The sequence below is a fragment of the Vicia villosa genome, linkage group LG6 (assembly GCF_029867415.1).
Source record: "Vicia villosa cultivar HV-30 ecotype Madison, WI linkage group LG6, Vvil1.0, whole genome shotgun sequence".
Classification (NCBI taxonomy): Eukaryota; Viridiplantae; Streptophyta; class Magnoliopsida; order Fabales; family Fabaceae; genus Vicia; species Vicia villosa.
In genome coordinates this window covers 88,940,128-88,954,889 of record NC_081185.1, presented here as the reverse complement: position 1 = coordinate 88,954,889, position 14,762 = coordinate 88,940,128, and the positions used below count along the sequence as shown (strand labels likewise).

Sequence of the window (14,762 nt, the reverse complement as noted above, 5' to 3'; positions counted from 1 at the left end):
CATATTTATCTGTCTTTGGAAGAGTAGTTAAAGAATTCATAACTAAAAGACAATTTTCTTCGTAGTTAAGTTCTTTTTTGGAAAAGCACATTACTTTTGCTCCCTAAGGTGTAATTAAAGCAAGTGATCATAAGGTCCTAATCAAGCTTCCTCCTTACCCTTGAATAAAATCCAGTGATCATAAGGTGCTGTTACTACATTTTTATGCACTTGCTTTGGAAAAAGAGCTATTGAAATTCCGGTGACAGTACATGCATCATTTAAATTACTGCCATCTCTTTTCAAGAATCAAAATCATATTCTCAAAAAATAGACATTAATATCCAGTAAATGATTTTACATATATAAACAAAAAGAGTACAGACTTACCTCATTAGAAACGCTTTGTTTAAATTCTGAGTTTGTAGTAATTAAAATTCCAAACTTCTCTTTTGCTAGTTGCTACTTTCAGCCATGGCTGCTACCCAAACGGAGGCTTATGTGCCTCTGAAACTTGTGGTGAATAAAGAGAGTAACAAAGTAATATTTGCTGAAGCAGGGAAGGACTTTGTTGATGTTCTCTTTAGCTTCTTAACATTTCCATTAGGAACTATTGCAAGACTAGTTCAAAAAGGATCATACATGGAACCGGTTACAATTGGCTGTCTGAACAAACTCTACCAAAGTGTGGCTGATCTTGACAAAGAGTGTATGACAAAAGAGACAATCAAAGAAATGTTATTGCAACCAAGTTACTCATTGGATGATTATTGCAGCTCTCTTAAACTCAACATTGATGACACTCAGCCCACAAAGTACTACATCTGTAGGGATATTCACTATTGTTATAGCCCTTATGTTCTGAGCACTGCCAAAATATGTGGGGGGTGTGGTATTCATCTGGACCCTGCTTTGATTATGGATAGGCAATTCTGCAATGGATTTGTTAGAGATGGTGCAACTTTTGTCATTACCGATGATCTAAAGGTCATGCCAAACTCCATGGATATTACAAGCTTTATTATGCTCCAGAATCTCGGAATAGAGAACACAAGTTCGCTAAAGGACCTGACTGTCAATGTCACAAAGGAAAAGGTTTTCTACTTTATACTATCAAAGTTTCTTCTCTTCATTAAGACTATTTAATTGCAACAAGCACCACTTTTTATTATTAACTTCTTCCATATTTTATTTTTGATTGATTTGCATTTTCTATACAGGTATTGGATCTACTGAAGTGTTCTTTGGTTTCTAAGTCAGCTCTAACAGATTCATTTTTAGGAATGAAACCTTCTATTGAAAGGTCGCCAACCATTGTCTGTTGTGGTATTAAAGACGCGAATAATCGTCAACTTTCTATGAAGCTAGTTATAAGAAAATTGGATGGGAAAATACAATATGCTGAAGTGGGTGAATATTTTGTAACATTCCTCTTAAGTTTTCTTACTTTTCCATTGGGAGGAGTTGCACGAATGTTTAAAGGAAACTGTTCCATAGGCAGTATCGATGCTTTGTACGGTAGCATACTTGATTTAGATGAATACAAATATTTTGTGACTGAAGAAGCTAAGAATAGGGTTGTTGATCCTCATTTGGCACCTCAGTTTGAACTAGGCAAACTTATTTTACCAGTTCGTCAGTCACGTTCAATGTTTTATTTACACGACGATGATTATATTAGTTGCGATATCAAAGCTTACTTTGATGAAATAACTGATATAAAACCTGTTTGTTTAACAAGGTTTGTTCAAGGTTATGTCAAGGGACCAAGAACTTACATTGTTACAGATGACTTGGTTGTAACAGAATCGTCTCTAACTTCAGTTTTACATTTAATCAATTAATCTCAAACTTCTCTTAATGACTTGAAAGACAAGGTTATCAATATTGGTGTTAATGAGGTATGTAATAGTTTTGCCTATTTAGAATTAGCACTTCTTTTTTTGTGTAATACCTAGATTTATTCATTAGGAAATATACCTAATAAGCACTTGCTCCTTTTGCATTATTCTTTTTGTTTGTGTAGGGTTTGAGCATATTGAAGGCTTCTTTAACTTCAACATCAGCTTTAACTAGTGCTTTTGGACATTTGGTAACCGAAGCTCAAGAGGAGTAATATTATCTGTCAACTTATGTTTGATGAAAAGGATAAAGTGGGATGAGTCAAAGGAAATTAAGTTCGACAGTCATTCAAGTGAAAGTTTGTTTGTATTAATATTATTTACTATCACCATGTCATTAGAAATGAAGTTCATCATTTTTATTTTTTTCATTTATTTTTTGTCACCTTCTTTCTTCACTTTTTGTTTTGATTTGAGCTTTTAAAAAGTATGGAAGTTCAAAGTAGGTTTAAATACGTTTTTAGTCTCTATAAATATGGGACGTTGCATTTTTAATCCCTCTAAAATTTTTCTTTAATGAATGGTCCTCATAAATTTTTCCGTCACCAACATTGGTCCCTCCCGTTAGTTTCCACTAACGGAGGTTGACGTGGCACGCCACGTGAAAGACAGTTTGGCAAATATCTAAGCTAACAAAAAAACAAAAATATTAATTCAGAAATTTTCTCAAACAGCTGGTAAATCAATTTTGACCTTTGCATTTCAAAAATAAATCTGGTTATGCACTGCAATGACATAACGGAGATTTAAAATTCCCGCAATTTCAAACGATTTTAGATTTTTGTTAAGCAGTCTTCCACGTGGCGTGCCACGTCAGCCTCCGTTATTGGAAACTAACGGGAGGGACCAATATTGGTGACGGAAAAATTTGTGAGGATCATTTATTGAAGAAAATTTGTAAAAAGACTAAAATTGTAGGGTCGCTTATTTATAGGGATTCCTGAGATATTTAACCTTAAAAAAAAAAGATTTATGTGCTTTTAGACATTGTATACTACGGATAAATTGTTAAATTTGAATATGATTTTTAGTTGGCAAATATGACAAAAGATGAAGACGACAGTGGACTTTTTTTTTTGTGAAACTGCTAATCATTTGCACTCTACAGATGATTTTAGTATTTTGAAAAAGTTTGATTTTTCATATTTTACCTTATGTCCTATGTGAAGTTCTACTCGTGATATTATTGGAAACAAACATACACATAAAAGAGAAATTCTTAACTCACTATACTTTTCTTACGCATCCAATACATTTCTGAAACGCACTAAAATTTTGGAAATATGAATTTTAGTGAACGAGACCTTGCGTAACAGTTTTACACTAATCAGAAATACAACTACGAGTAGGAACTAGAGATGTATTTTCGAAAACCCCCCAAATTGATAAGAATTTTTAAGACTTAAGAACTTTTACACGCAGAAACATGGCGGAGGCTCGGGAAGCTCTGCTGTAAAGGAGGCGCATTATGTCCAATGCGTTGTGAATTTTTTATAGGAAGGTGTTTGAAAAACAATGTTGAAAATTACTTAAAGTTAAATATTTTCATTACATATGAAGTAAATTGAATTTCAAAGTTCTAATATTGTTATTTTCGATGGAAAAATACTTGAAGAAATATTATTGGAGTTGTCTGATGCTAGATACGTGATTCGTAATGAACCAGGCCCAAGTTATATAAGTCCGTTATGATTAATAGTGGTGAGTCACTACTCTTTAAAAGGGTCTAGATATGGAATAATTAGTTGATTTTATTGTTATAAATATGTGTTTGGTGAATGTAATTATTATCAATGAAAATGAATGGAAAAATTAGTTTTAGAATTGTTAGCACTTTTTAACATAGTTTTTCTCTATTTCTCTTAGTAAAATCATGTTCATAACAAATGGTGTTTTCATTGCCATGGATTCTCCTCCCTACCATTACTATCCTTACTATCATCATGACCCTAATCCTCTTGAGATCGAGTGAAGATCATAAGCTCAAGAAGACAATGGCAGTGAGTCATTGTGGAAATCCTCTTGGAAGACCGAGTGAAGTCCAGGACTCTAATGGGGTAAATGAATGTTATATCCTTTGAGATCACTGAACGGTTCAATTCTTGATAGTTAGTCACTTGCGGGTAGCTTGTGCAGAGTTGTTAGTCTCTTGAGGTTGCTTGTTCATTGTATTGTGAGTCACCGGCATTTTCCCATACAATTGTAATCAGTTTGGTTATAGTGGATTAAGACCTTGAGTTCAAGGCGAAATTACCTCCGAAGGGTGGACTGGACTAACTTGAGAACTTCTCAAGTGAGCCAGGATATATCGTGTGTCTTTTGCTTCTGTTTGGTATATTCTGATCATTATTTAGTCAGAAGCTATAATAAGACTCAAGTTTCGAAGAAAGTTGGATGCTTCTGAGAAACATTAAGCTTCTGATAAATAAGACCTGAAAGCATCCGATAAACAAAATTTCCTTAAGCGTCAGCGTAAGAACTTTAAGAAAGGAAAAATTAATGAAAACCCAATTCAAATTTCCCTTTCTTGTGTTTTTCTCTACCTTCACGATATGTAGAAGAGCTTCAAGGGGTGTCTACCCTACATTTGGTTATAGAGGCCATTGTAGATACCTTCTTCTACCCTGGCAGACGAGTTAAGGAGATGAAGGTTCTTGTGCACGAGGTGACGAAGAAGAATGAAGCCTTAGTTTCTTCTTATGCATCTCTATCTACGATAAAGATCATTTATTAAGTAAATCGGGCTCTGGATCCTTCTTGAAGAAAGATAGAATAGCTCGAGGCGTTTTGAAGGAGTCTCAGAAGCACTACTATAAAAATATATTTTAGCGTCAAACAAGAACCAACACTAGAAGCAAAAAACTTACGCTTACTCAGGTTTAGCATCGACTTTGCGTCATTATCACACCCAAGCTAATACACTTTAATCTCCCAGCCAGACCAAGTCTCATGCTGACTGACTGCAAGCCGACGCTATATCTAGGCCAACGCTAATGCACGATAATAAAACAAAAGTCAACAAACTATGTTGCTTCGGCCTAACCGAGTCTAATTTTTACCTCAAAAAGTCTACAAACTACGTAGCCTTCACCTAACCGACGCTAAAGTCAAACTCTAAATGTTAACAGTACAAAATTAAGTAGCATCGACCCTATGGACGCTAAAGTAAAAGTTTATAAATTAATTTTACTCCAACCAACGTTAAAGTCAAAACAACCTTTCTCCATCAAAATTGCAAAACAATTATTTTGACCTACATTTTGTAAAATCTTTTCCCACTTATTTATATTTGGTTTTTCATATATAAAATGTGTCACACATATTATATACTCGGACAACCATAAACATGCCATATTGAAAAATTGTATGTGTTCTGTTTAGTCTAAATTTAATTTATAATTTAACAAGTCTGCATCAACTATCAACTTGCCAATATTTACCATGAACATATACCATTTTCAAATTGTGAAACCTCAGTATATTCATCTTGATAATCTCACAACTATAGATCTTTGAAGATGGTCAAATCCCTCTATAAACAATCAACACACATAAATTTTAATTTTATGGTACATACTAATACATACCACTGTGCATAAGGACCAACAATGCCTCATTATGAGCTACATTAGTGTATGCATGGTAATGAACCTTTTATCACCAAAACTTCATGTTCTACAATATAATTGAAATGAACTAATAATCAAATCCAAGAAACTCTATTATAACCATTTTTGTACATTTAATATACTCTACGGATAGAAAAACACATAGAATTTTTTTTTTAGAAAGCAAGATATCATTAACGGAAGAACTAGGGGTTCTTCAACCCGCTTACAAAAGAAGGATAGCACCGGTCTAAGAAAAGATTACCGACCAAATTACAATTACGAAATAAAGAATAAAGGGTCCATATTGAACTCGTAAAACGTATAATTGGGATGGGTAATATTCCCACAAAAAGACCACTTCCACACAAGCGTTTTAATGTTCCAAACGACATTATTAACGCTCCATTTGTCCTTCCTAAAACACACCCCATTCCTCAAAATCCACATGTGCCATGTTGTCGCAAGCCACACAATCCCTTCCTTTCTATGTCTCACTTTGTTGTCTTCAAAATAAGAGTGCCAATCCATGAAATTAGCTAAATATTCTTCCTCATTATTTTCCTTCTTACCCACCCAAATAGCCATCTTCCTCCATATCCTTTTCACCACCGGACAACTAAAAAAGAAGTGATTTATATCCTCCATTCCACACCCACATAAAATACATAACATATCATTATGAGAAATGGATATACCTCTATACGCCAAAAGGTCCTTTGTTGGAAGTTTGTTGAGAAAAAGTCTCCAACCAAAAGCTTTGATTTTAAAAGGGACTTCCATTTTCCAAAGCAAGCCATAAGCTTCATCGCACTTGTTATTCGGGCCTAACGGAATGCGCAAATTTTCATAAAAATTGTAGCAAGATGCCACCGAAAAAATCGGACTCAAATTATCATGCCACATAACCTCATCCTTTCCCTCCTTCCAACCCTCAAAACCTTCCAACCGCTCCTTTAAAGCACCAAAAAACTCCCTTATAACACCATTCTCCAACAAATCTACCGAAATACCAAGATTACTCCAATACCAAATACCTTCTCTCCACCCTCCCATCGCCGCTACCGAAACATGTTTCAAACGAGAATCCTTGTATAATTCCGGAAAATGGTCTTTCAACACAATATTCTCCAACCACCTAGATTCCCAAAAAGGAGTTTTGTAACCATCATGAATTGTAAAGCTACATTTCTCAACAACGGGATCAAACAAAGACAAGGCACCAATCTTTAATAAATCCTTCCACCAAAAGGAACAAGAAGAAGGAATTTTATGACCTTTTTCTATACAAAACACCTTAGAAGATATATCTCCATAACGCGATTTTAGAACATCAAACCACAAAGAATTTTGACCTTGAAGAATCCCCCATCTCCATTTATTAAGGAGAGCTAAATTGAAAAAAGCAATGTTTTTCACTCCAATGGAATTGAAGATAGTAAAATAAAAAATTGAAAGATTTTGTTGGAATTGTTTGTTTGGAATTTTCTCGAAAAACTAATCATGGTTTTTCTTTCCATTGGAACAACCGCGTGCACTACAAGAAAACTGACCTATTGTGACACCCAGATTTAGTGACGCTTAATTTTTGTCACTACATGTTACTTTTACCTACAGTCATATTACTTTTACCTACGGATATATCTTATTTTATTAATTTTTTAAATAATTTCATACATTACTTTTACCTACACCCATTTTACCTTTACCTACGGTTATATTTTACTTTATTAAATTTTTAAATAATTTTATATTATAAATAAATAATATTTTTTTATAAATTATAAAATTATTATTTTCATTAAAAAAACGTAAAACTTAAGTTTTTTTTTACATTGCCAAAACTTAACTTTACTAATTACTAATTAAAAAATTAAAAATTAATTTTAATTATAAAATATATGTTTTTATACTAATTAGGACAAACAGGTTAGTATTGTCATTTTCCAGCTTGCAACTTGCTTGTGGAAGCGATGTAAATCTGAAATCGTAGAATCCACCGTCAACTCTCTGTTCAATCGCCGCCACCGTAAACTCTGTTCAACCGCCGCCACCGTAAACTCTGTTCAACCGCCGCCACCATCAACTCTCTGTTCAATCGCCGCCACACAACTCGACTCTTTCTTTCTAAGGTTTTCTCTCGCCCTCTCAAATTGCACCGAATCGTAATCGTTGAATTGTGTTATCGTAATTGAAATCATTGAAAATCATAACCCACAATTGTTTTCAATTTCTTGTGTAGTTAATTTGTGTATCCTGAAATCAATTTACGATTTCGATGGTTTTTATTTTCTTCATCATTGACATTGTAGTGGTTGTTGTTGTTTGATGATTTGTGAAAGATGAGAAAAATGATTAGAAATTTTTATTAGATTAAACCATAGTGAGAGTATTCTAAAAGTCATGTCTTATTATTCAGCTATGTCATTTGGATTCAATTCCTACATCTCTGCTTAATTTTCTTCGGCTTCTGTATTTTACTTTTGTGGGTATTGGTATCAATCATAATTTGGTTAAGCTTGAAAAAGAGTATGGGATTAAATGCAGAAATGCTATGGAGCTTGGACCTTTTGGACCTTTGGCTGTTACTCTCATGAAAATGCCTCGTTTGAGTTTTTGTCGTGTTGATGAATTAGCTTTTGCAGTTAATAAGCATGATCTTGGGAATTACAGGCCTTTAATAACTCTCTATAAGGATTGGAGTCAAAGTAACTTTGGTAAAAAACTTGCTACTATTAATGTTTATTCTTATTACATGATTAGGAACACATTGTTTAGTGCTGATAGTTAATCAAGTTTTCCCTTATCTTGCAATGGTTTAGATAAAGAATGCACATGTTTTTGAACTAGCGTTGAAGTTTGCAAAATTTATTGTGGGATGGTAGTATATTAGAGATTAATCTCACTGTACTTATGCCGTATTTGGATAAATGACTTAATTAAGTGCTTATCATACAAGTGCTTATGCGGAAATTATTTCTATAACAACAGATAGACTAAAGTAAACTGTGTTTTCACATAAGATATAAGTAGTATTCAATGCTATCTTGGAGAGCTTATGGAAATAAGTTAAAAACAATTTATGAACATGTCAATAAGCTCTCTCAAAATAGTCCCTTTATAATAATATGTTAAAGACTGTTTAAAGTTTAAATCCCGCTGGCTCTGTTTTTTGTCGTTGCTATGTCTGGTTTATTAGCTTAGTTATCGTTTTGAATATTGTTATTTCAAAGTCTTTGCGTTGATCTTATTTGTAGGTACTTCAGTGAAATAGATGAAACTTTGTTGCAACCCGTCATTGAGGCTCTGCAACCTATAGCTGATGTCACTGTTGAAAGCCATGTGAAGTCTCATAAATGTGAAAGTGGCAATACTCATTTTATGCTTTGTATTCAAGTGATTTCATTGTTCCTCCTAATTGCCAGGTTTTGTACCTTACACCAAAGGCTTCGTTTTTTTGATTGGGATGATGAACATGGCAGCCACATATTCACCACTCAAGATCTTCCTTTCTTTGTATGCTCTATGGTTCTGTGCTATCATTTATAATTTTTAAATAGTAAATACAGTTATTTTGAATAGAATTGCCATGTATTTAGTTCTATCTTATTTTGTGACTTTGCAAACTTATATCAATTGGAGGGATGATACAATTTTCCACCTAGATCACTTGACATATTAGCCTGATGTCTAGCTTAGAAATGATGTTTCGATCGTTTAGATGTTTATTTATCTCGAGTTATGTATGTCAGTATGTGTCTCTTTCTCTCATTTGATACAATTTATAGTTCTTTTTTTTTTTGATTATGTGACATCTGCTGCCCCATCTTTTTCTGTCATATTTCATTTTACGTCTCTTGTAACTGAGATACTATATTAATTTTTTATTGACTTGAATGTTTCTATCTTAAACAGGTGAATTCCAATGAGTGGCACTTAGATACTTCAGTTGCAGCTGGTGGGAGGTCAAAAGTATTGCAACTTGTGGTGTATATTACTTCAGCTCTCCTTAATTAATTTACTTGTTAACATCTAAAAGCTTAGATTCAATTTATATATTTTTGCTATGGCTTTATGACATATAAGTTACTCAGATTGAACTTCAGCTCTCTTAAATTTATTTACTCGTTGGCATCTAAAAGCTTAGATTTAATTTATATATTTTTGCACCAGCTTTATGACATAAAGTTATGCATTATTGGCAACTGGTGTGATCTCTAAGTAAGTACAGTATATAAGTGCTGAATACGGATCAGGAGAGATCAATTTAAGTACTGTAACAAAGGTCAACAAAGGAAAGGGAACTTCTGGTGTATCTGCTACCAATGGTCTAGATGTTCATCGTGCCGTGAGGACTGGTTTACCTGAATCATTGTCCTGTCGACACGTGTTGTCATCGAGAAGCCAAGCCATAGTGGTTCCTTCTCCCGAATGTCAAAGTCCAGTTGAATTGGTACAGTCTTAGTAGAGCATTGTTTCATATTAATAACCATCTAATCAGAATTTGCACGATAAAATTTCCCCTTCTCTGATTTACAGTGATAAGAAAGAAGCACTTTTAGGTGGTACATATCTAAGTTCTATCTTTTTGAGTCTTCTGCATCACCAATATATTATTCATCGAGTCGAAATGCCGACTCAATTTTTTTAGGTTGCTGAAGGTAGAAGGTGCATTATCTTATCAGCTGAAGGAGTTCTTCTCTTGGACTTTTAGAAAGCATACTTTCTATTTTCAATGTTTTGCTAATTCTAAGTTAACATGTTATTTAACTACACAAATGCAGTTCAGAATACACTTAAACTTAACATGAAAATCCAAGTAGGGGAGCTAGACGGAGTCAAGAGAGTGATCACAGTCAACTTCAGCCTTCACATTTGCGAGGTATATTGTTGGAATAAATGCGGTCCTTTAATACAATTCTAGTTTAGTGCATCAAGTTTTAACCAATTTATTGCAGAAAACCCAATCCGGCGCTCTCGGTAATCCTCGTTTCTTTCTTCCCTGATCCATTTTCCCCTATTCGGTGACTTTTTTTATTTAGATTTTATATTTATTTTTTTGTTATTGGGTTGCAGTTTCGGTAATTGGTTTAATTATAATGGCTACGCTGTTTCTGCACGAGATGGGTTATTATCTCACAACTTAAACTGTTCATGAGGTTTGCATTCTTTTTTACAATCTTGATTTTTCCGTTTTTGTGTTTAATTTGATGTTAATATCAATGATGCTAGCTAGTTGTATATGTATATTAGTAAATGTTGTGATCTTTTGCAGATGTCAGTGGACTTGAATCGTGGAGAGACTCTTCCGATTCATATAAATATGACACTCCCTTCTTTACCTTGTGATGGTTAGTACTAAAATTTTTTTATCTGCTTGATGTTGCTTTCAAGTTTGTTTTTCGTTTTGGATTTGTCATTATGTATAATGATGAAGATTATGAATGATATTCTTTGTTATTGTCTGTGGGCAGTTTTGAGTGTGGATGCTATTGATATGTCGGGCAAGCATGAGGTGGATCTTGATACTAACATATGGAAAGTAAGTTTGTTAGTAGTCTATTATAGATAGATATCCTTTCATGTGTTTTTCTTTTCTTAAACTATGTATTTTGCTTTTTGCTTTGATTGGAAGACAAAAATTGTGAGGAGAATACAGCAATTGGATACCTCAGTATTCTATACTGTACTGGTAGATCTTTACTCACTTTGCTGATTAGAGGCAGCCTTTGTTTATCTGACCTAGACATTTTATATTCAGGGACTTTAAAGCTAAACAACCTGCCCATTGCCCCTTCATGTTTTCCTGCCTTGTCTTCATCTGAGGTTACCATTTCTTTTTAACCTAACCATTTATCCTTGCATGTAACCATCAATACTAATTTTGGTGATTGATTATATTGAAATTCTTTTAAGAAAAGAAACCTTGTCCATTAATTTAAAAATTGTAATTAGATGTCTAAAATTCTTAATAGTTTGTTATTTGGTCCTTGGTAAAATGTTTTTAACTTTATTATTTGACGTGTATATATATAAGATTGGAATAAAACATGATTGAAATCATTTTATCTAATATTTTTAATACTTCAGTTCATTTTAATAAGAGGTGAATGCTAAAATGAGTTAATTTGTTTTCAGTGCTTTCATTTAGAATATGTTCACAGTTTGGTATTTTACTATAGAAGTACACTGTTTTGTATTTTAGGGAAGTTTCAATGTTAATATGTATGCTGGAGTATGAAAAGTTACTTGTGTTGCATGTAGGAAGAGTTAAAGAAGCACATGGTAGAGGAGGCAGGTAGCTCACATAATTCTCAAGCCATCAAAGATTCTACAAGCTGAAAGAATGATACTTATTCAAAGGTTAAAGGGCCCGAAAAGAGAGGACGGGTGCGTTGTCCTGGAAAGCTTCCCTGACATGCCAGTTTTAGCTCCAATGCTGATAATAGAGTTGCAACATTAGAGAATTTGCTTGGAAATCTAATTTCTATTCTTCAAGTGCGATTTTCTGAAGATCGACAAGTTAACGAGGTCTTATGAGTTATAACCGAAGAGGTTTGATTTTGTGTCACCTATTGACCACAATCCGGTGAAGTTCATCTCAAGATACTCTTCACCTCCCTTTGCTATACAGATGTTTACATGAAAGTGAAGATACAAGAATATTAAAATAAAAATATATGTGATTTCTTTTGTAAGATTTTAAGTATATTGAATGAAACTTTCTATGTTGAAATATTTGAATTTAATGTAAAATGGGATAATTTTTTCATTTTAGTGATTTAACTTTGTCATGGTTCTTAATATATTTTAAAATATTTATAATCAGTCATTCAATTTTAATATTAGTAATATTTGTCAATGTAAAATTATAAATTTATTATATTTTCATATAATAAAATTTTTGTTTATTGAAGTTTTAGTGGTAGCAAAAAGAAAATTTTTATTTAAAAAAAATTAAAATTTATATAAGTTTTAGTGACACCTAAAAAGTCGTAGGTATAAGTTTTACTAATTATAATACTAGGATAACCTATAGTGACAGTCAATAGCTGTAGGTAAAATTTTATCTGTAGCTAAAAGTTACAGTGACATCCAATTTAGCGTCACACCACACCCCCTTAAAGTTGACGCCAAAGGAGGGTGTCACTAAAAGTTTTGCAGACATTTAGCTACAGATTATTGACTTTTAGTGACAACTTTTGAGTGTCACGGAAAGTCAATTTTCTTATAGTGGTGCTTATGCTCATTACTAAACTTGTTGAAGTTATAAAGTAAAACAAAGATATCTCTTTTTGATATGAAGTTGAATAGATCATCATCAGAAAAATTAGCCCTAAAATTAGGATCAATTCTAGAAAGATAATACTTCCACAAAAAAGAAGCAAGTGAAAGGCTTTCATAAAAATTCTTGTAGACTTGAGAATGAGATTTTCCTTCTCTACATGTCAAATCATAAATTAGTAAATTAATTGTATCTCCAAAAATTCCAATTAATGTATGGATTCATATGTCTATGTGTGTGTAATGACCATGTTCATGGGTTAACAAAAAATGTGCAAAAGCTCTATTTTTCTCCGCCATTCTATGAATATATTCCTTTTTACGTATGGAATCATCACTCCCTTTAGAAGTATTCTTTTTGAGAGTTTTCTCTCTTTAGGTGGTAGGATGAAATATAGGAGGGTTTGAGATATTCTTATGATTTAACATGTTGTGGCTTGGATCATTTGGAGGACCAATAATGAGAGTGTTTTTTCAGGTATTTTAACAAATGTAAAAGAGGTGGAGAGATATATTTTGGTTTGAAAATGGTTCTTTGACAAATCAATGGGGGATTCTTGCACCTTCCTTATAGATAATTGTATTTTTCATATTTGAAATATTCTACTGTTCATTTGTTTTGAATAATAGGAGCTTTCCGCGTTGTTTTCGGGTGGAGTATCCCTTATACCCCTTTTTAATTTCATTGCCTATTAAAAACAAACTTCAAAACTCCATCCTTCAATCGAGACTTTTAGCCCAGTAAAGGGAGAGTGTATTTTTTCTTTCTTCCTGGATGCTTATCATCCGGTGTTGGTGGTCCAATTTTTTTAAGCTCTAGCTTGATCCTTCGATAAGGTGTAATTTCTAGAGAGAAATTTTTCTAGTGTTGACTTGTGGTAGTCTTTTTTTTTTTGTTGTTGACTTGAAGTTTGGTTGTATTGTTTTAGTAGGCAATCTATCAAGCAAACATCTCCAACCAAAAAACTTAATCTTTGAAGGAACCACCACTTTCCAAATAAGAGAATAAACTCTAGCAAGGAAGAAATCCGGACCTCTAGGAAGATGAAAGAAATTAAAAAGAGCATAACAACTACGTACCGTGAAGGAATTCTCCGGCTCTGCCGTCCATCAATCTTGTAGCTTTACGTCGGTTAGCCGGTTGGAAAGGTGTGAATCTCAATATAGCGGGCCGTGTTTGTTTAATAAATTCGGTTTTAAATGCTTTGCCTATCTATACTCTCTCCTTTTATAAAGCTCCTTCTAAGATTTTAAAGGAAATTCGTGCAATCCAATCCAATTTCCTTTGGAATGGAAGCGACATCAAAAGGCCAATCCATTGGGTTTGTTGGGATGTCGTATGCAAAACCCGGGAAGAAAGGGGGATTGGGCATTAAGAACGTGAAGATTTTTAATGTAGCGTTGCTTAGTAAGTGGAAGTGGAGGGTTCTTACGGAAGAGGAGGCGGTGTGGAGGGGTATTCTCATCTCTAGATACAGAAACATTAAGTCGAAGGTTCTTATCAGCGACGAATCCGTAATAGAGAAAAAGGATTCCATTTGGTGGCGGGACATTCTTTTATCCGATAACTATTTTGCTCTTTTGAATCATAATTTTTCAGGTGCGGTCTCTTGCAAGATTGGCAATGGTGCTGCTGTCCCGTTTTGGTACAGCACCTGGGCAGCCAATCAATCCCTATCCCAGGCCTTTATGGAGCTGTTCGTCAAAGCGAATAACGACTCCCTATCAGTAGCAGACGCTGGATCCTTCACGCAGGATGGCTGGTAGTGGAAAGATTTTGCTTTCTTCGTGGATGTCTCTAGTAGCAGCGTTGCTTTATGGCAGGAAATGATGGATGCTTTACAGCATGTTGTTCCGCAGCGAGATGTTAATGACGGGTTCAGTTGGAGCAGCACAAATGATGGCATTTTCTCGGTGAGTTCCTGTTACCTTAGGTTCAAAGCAAAACTCACGGGTCCTCCTCTCAACACTAGTTTAGTGAAGGCGGTTG

The 14,762-nt window shown here is 33.9% G+C and overlaps 1 protein-coding gene and 1 long non-coding RNA gene across 3 annotated transcripts; both read left to right on the top strand.

Moving 5' to 3' along the window:
* Positions 1-453: 453 nt before the first annotated feature.
* On the top strand, positions 454-2,095 carry LOC131614093 (uncharacterized). Its single transcript, XM_058885722.1, has 3 exons — positions 454-1,074; positions 1,200-1,775; positions 2,006-2,095. Exons 1-3 carry the CDS (start codon positions 454-456, stop codon positions 2,093-2,095), a joined length of 1,287 nt encoding a protein of 428 aa, XP_058741705.1.
* A 5,346-nt stretch (positions 2,096-7,441) lies between these two features.
* On the top strand, positions 7,442-12,260 carry LOC131611847 (uncharacterized). Of its 2 annotated transcripts, XR_009287195.1 has the most exons (10): positions 7,442-7,620; positions 8,036-8,205; positions 8,746-8,830; positions 8,914-9,004; positions 9,404-10,370; positions 10,565-10,647; positions 10,764-10,839; positions 10,963-11,030; positions 11,250-11,314; positions 11,753-12,260. It is a non-coding gene; the product is annotated as an uncharacterized LOC131611847 (long non-coding RNA). The 2 variants fall into 2 exon arrangements; XR_009287196.1 differs by lacking the exon at positions 8,036-8,205.
* The last annotated feature ends 2,502 nt before the right edge of the window (positions 12,261-14,762 follow it).

What these genes read in the sequence shown, in the direction of transcription:
- LOC131614093 (XM_058885722.1), top strand. Translation starts at nt 454, where the DNA reads ATGGCTGCTACCCAAACGGAGGCTTATGTGCCTCTGAAACTTGTGGTG. An exon ending in TCAATGTCACAAAGGAAAAG is followed by an intron (nt 1,075 to 1,199) that starts GTTTTCTACTTT and finishes TTTTCTATACAG; the next exon opens with GTATTGGATCTACTGAAGTG. An exon ending in ACATTGTTACAGATGACTTG is followed by an intron (nt 1,776 to 2,005) that starts GTTGTAACAGAA and finishes TTGTTTGTGTAG; the next exon opens with GGTTTGAGCATATTGAAGGC.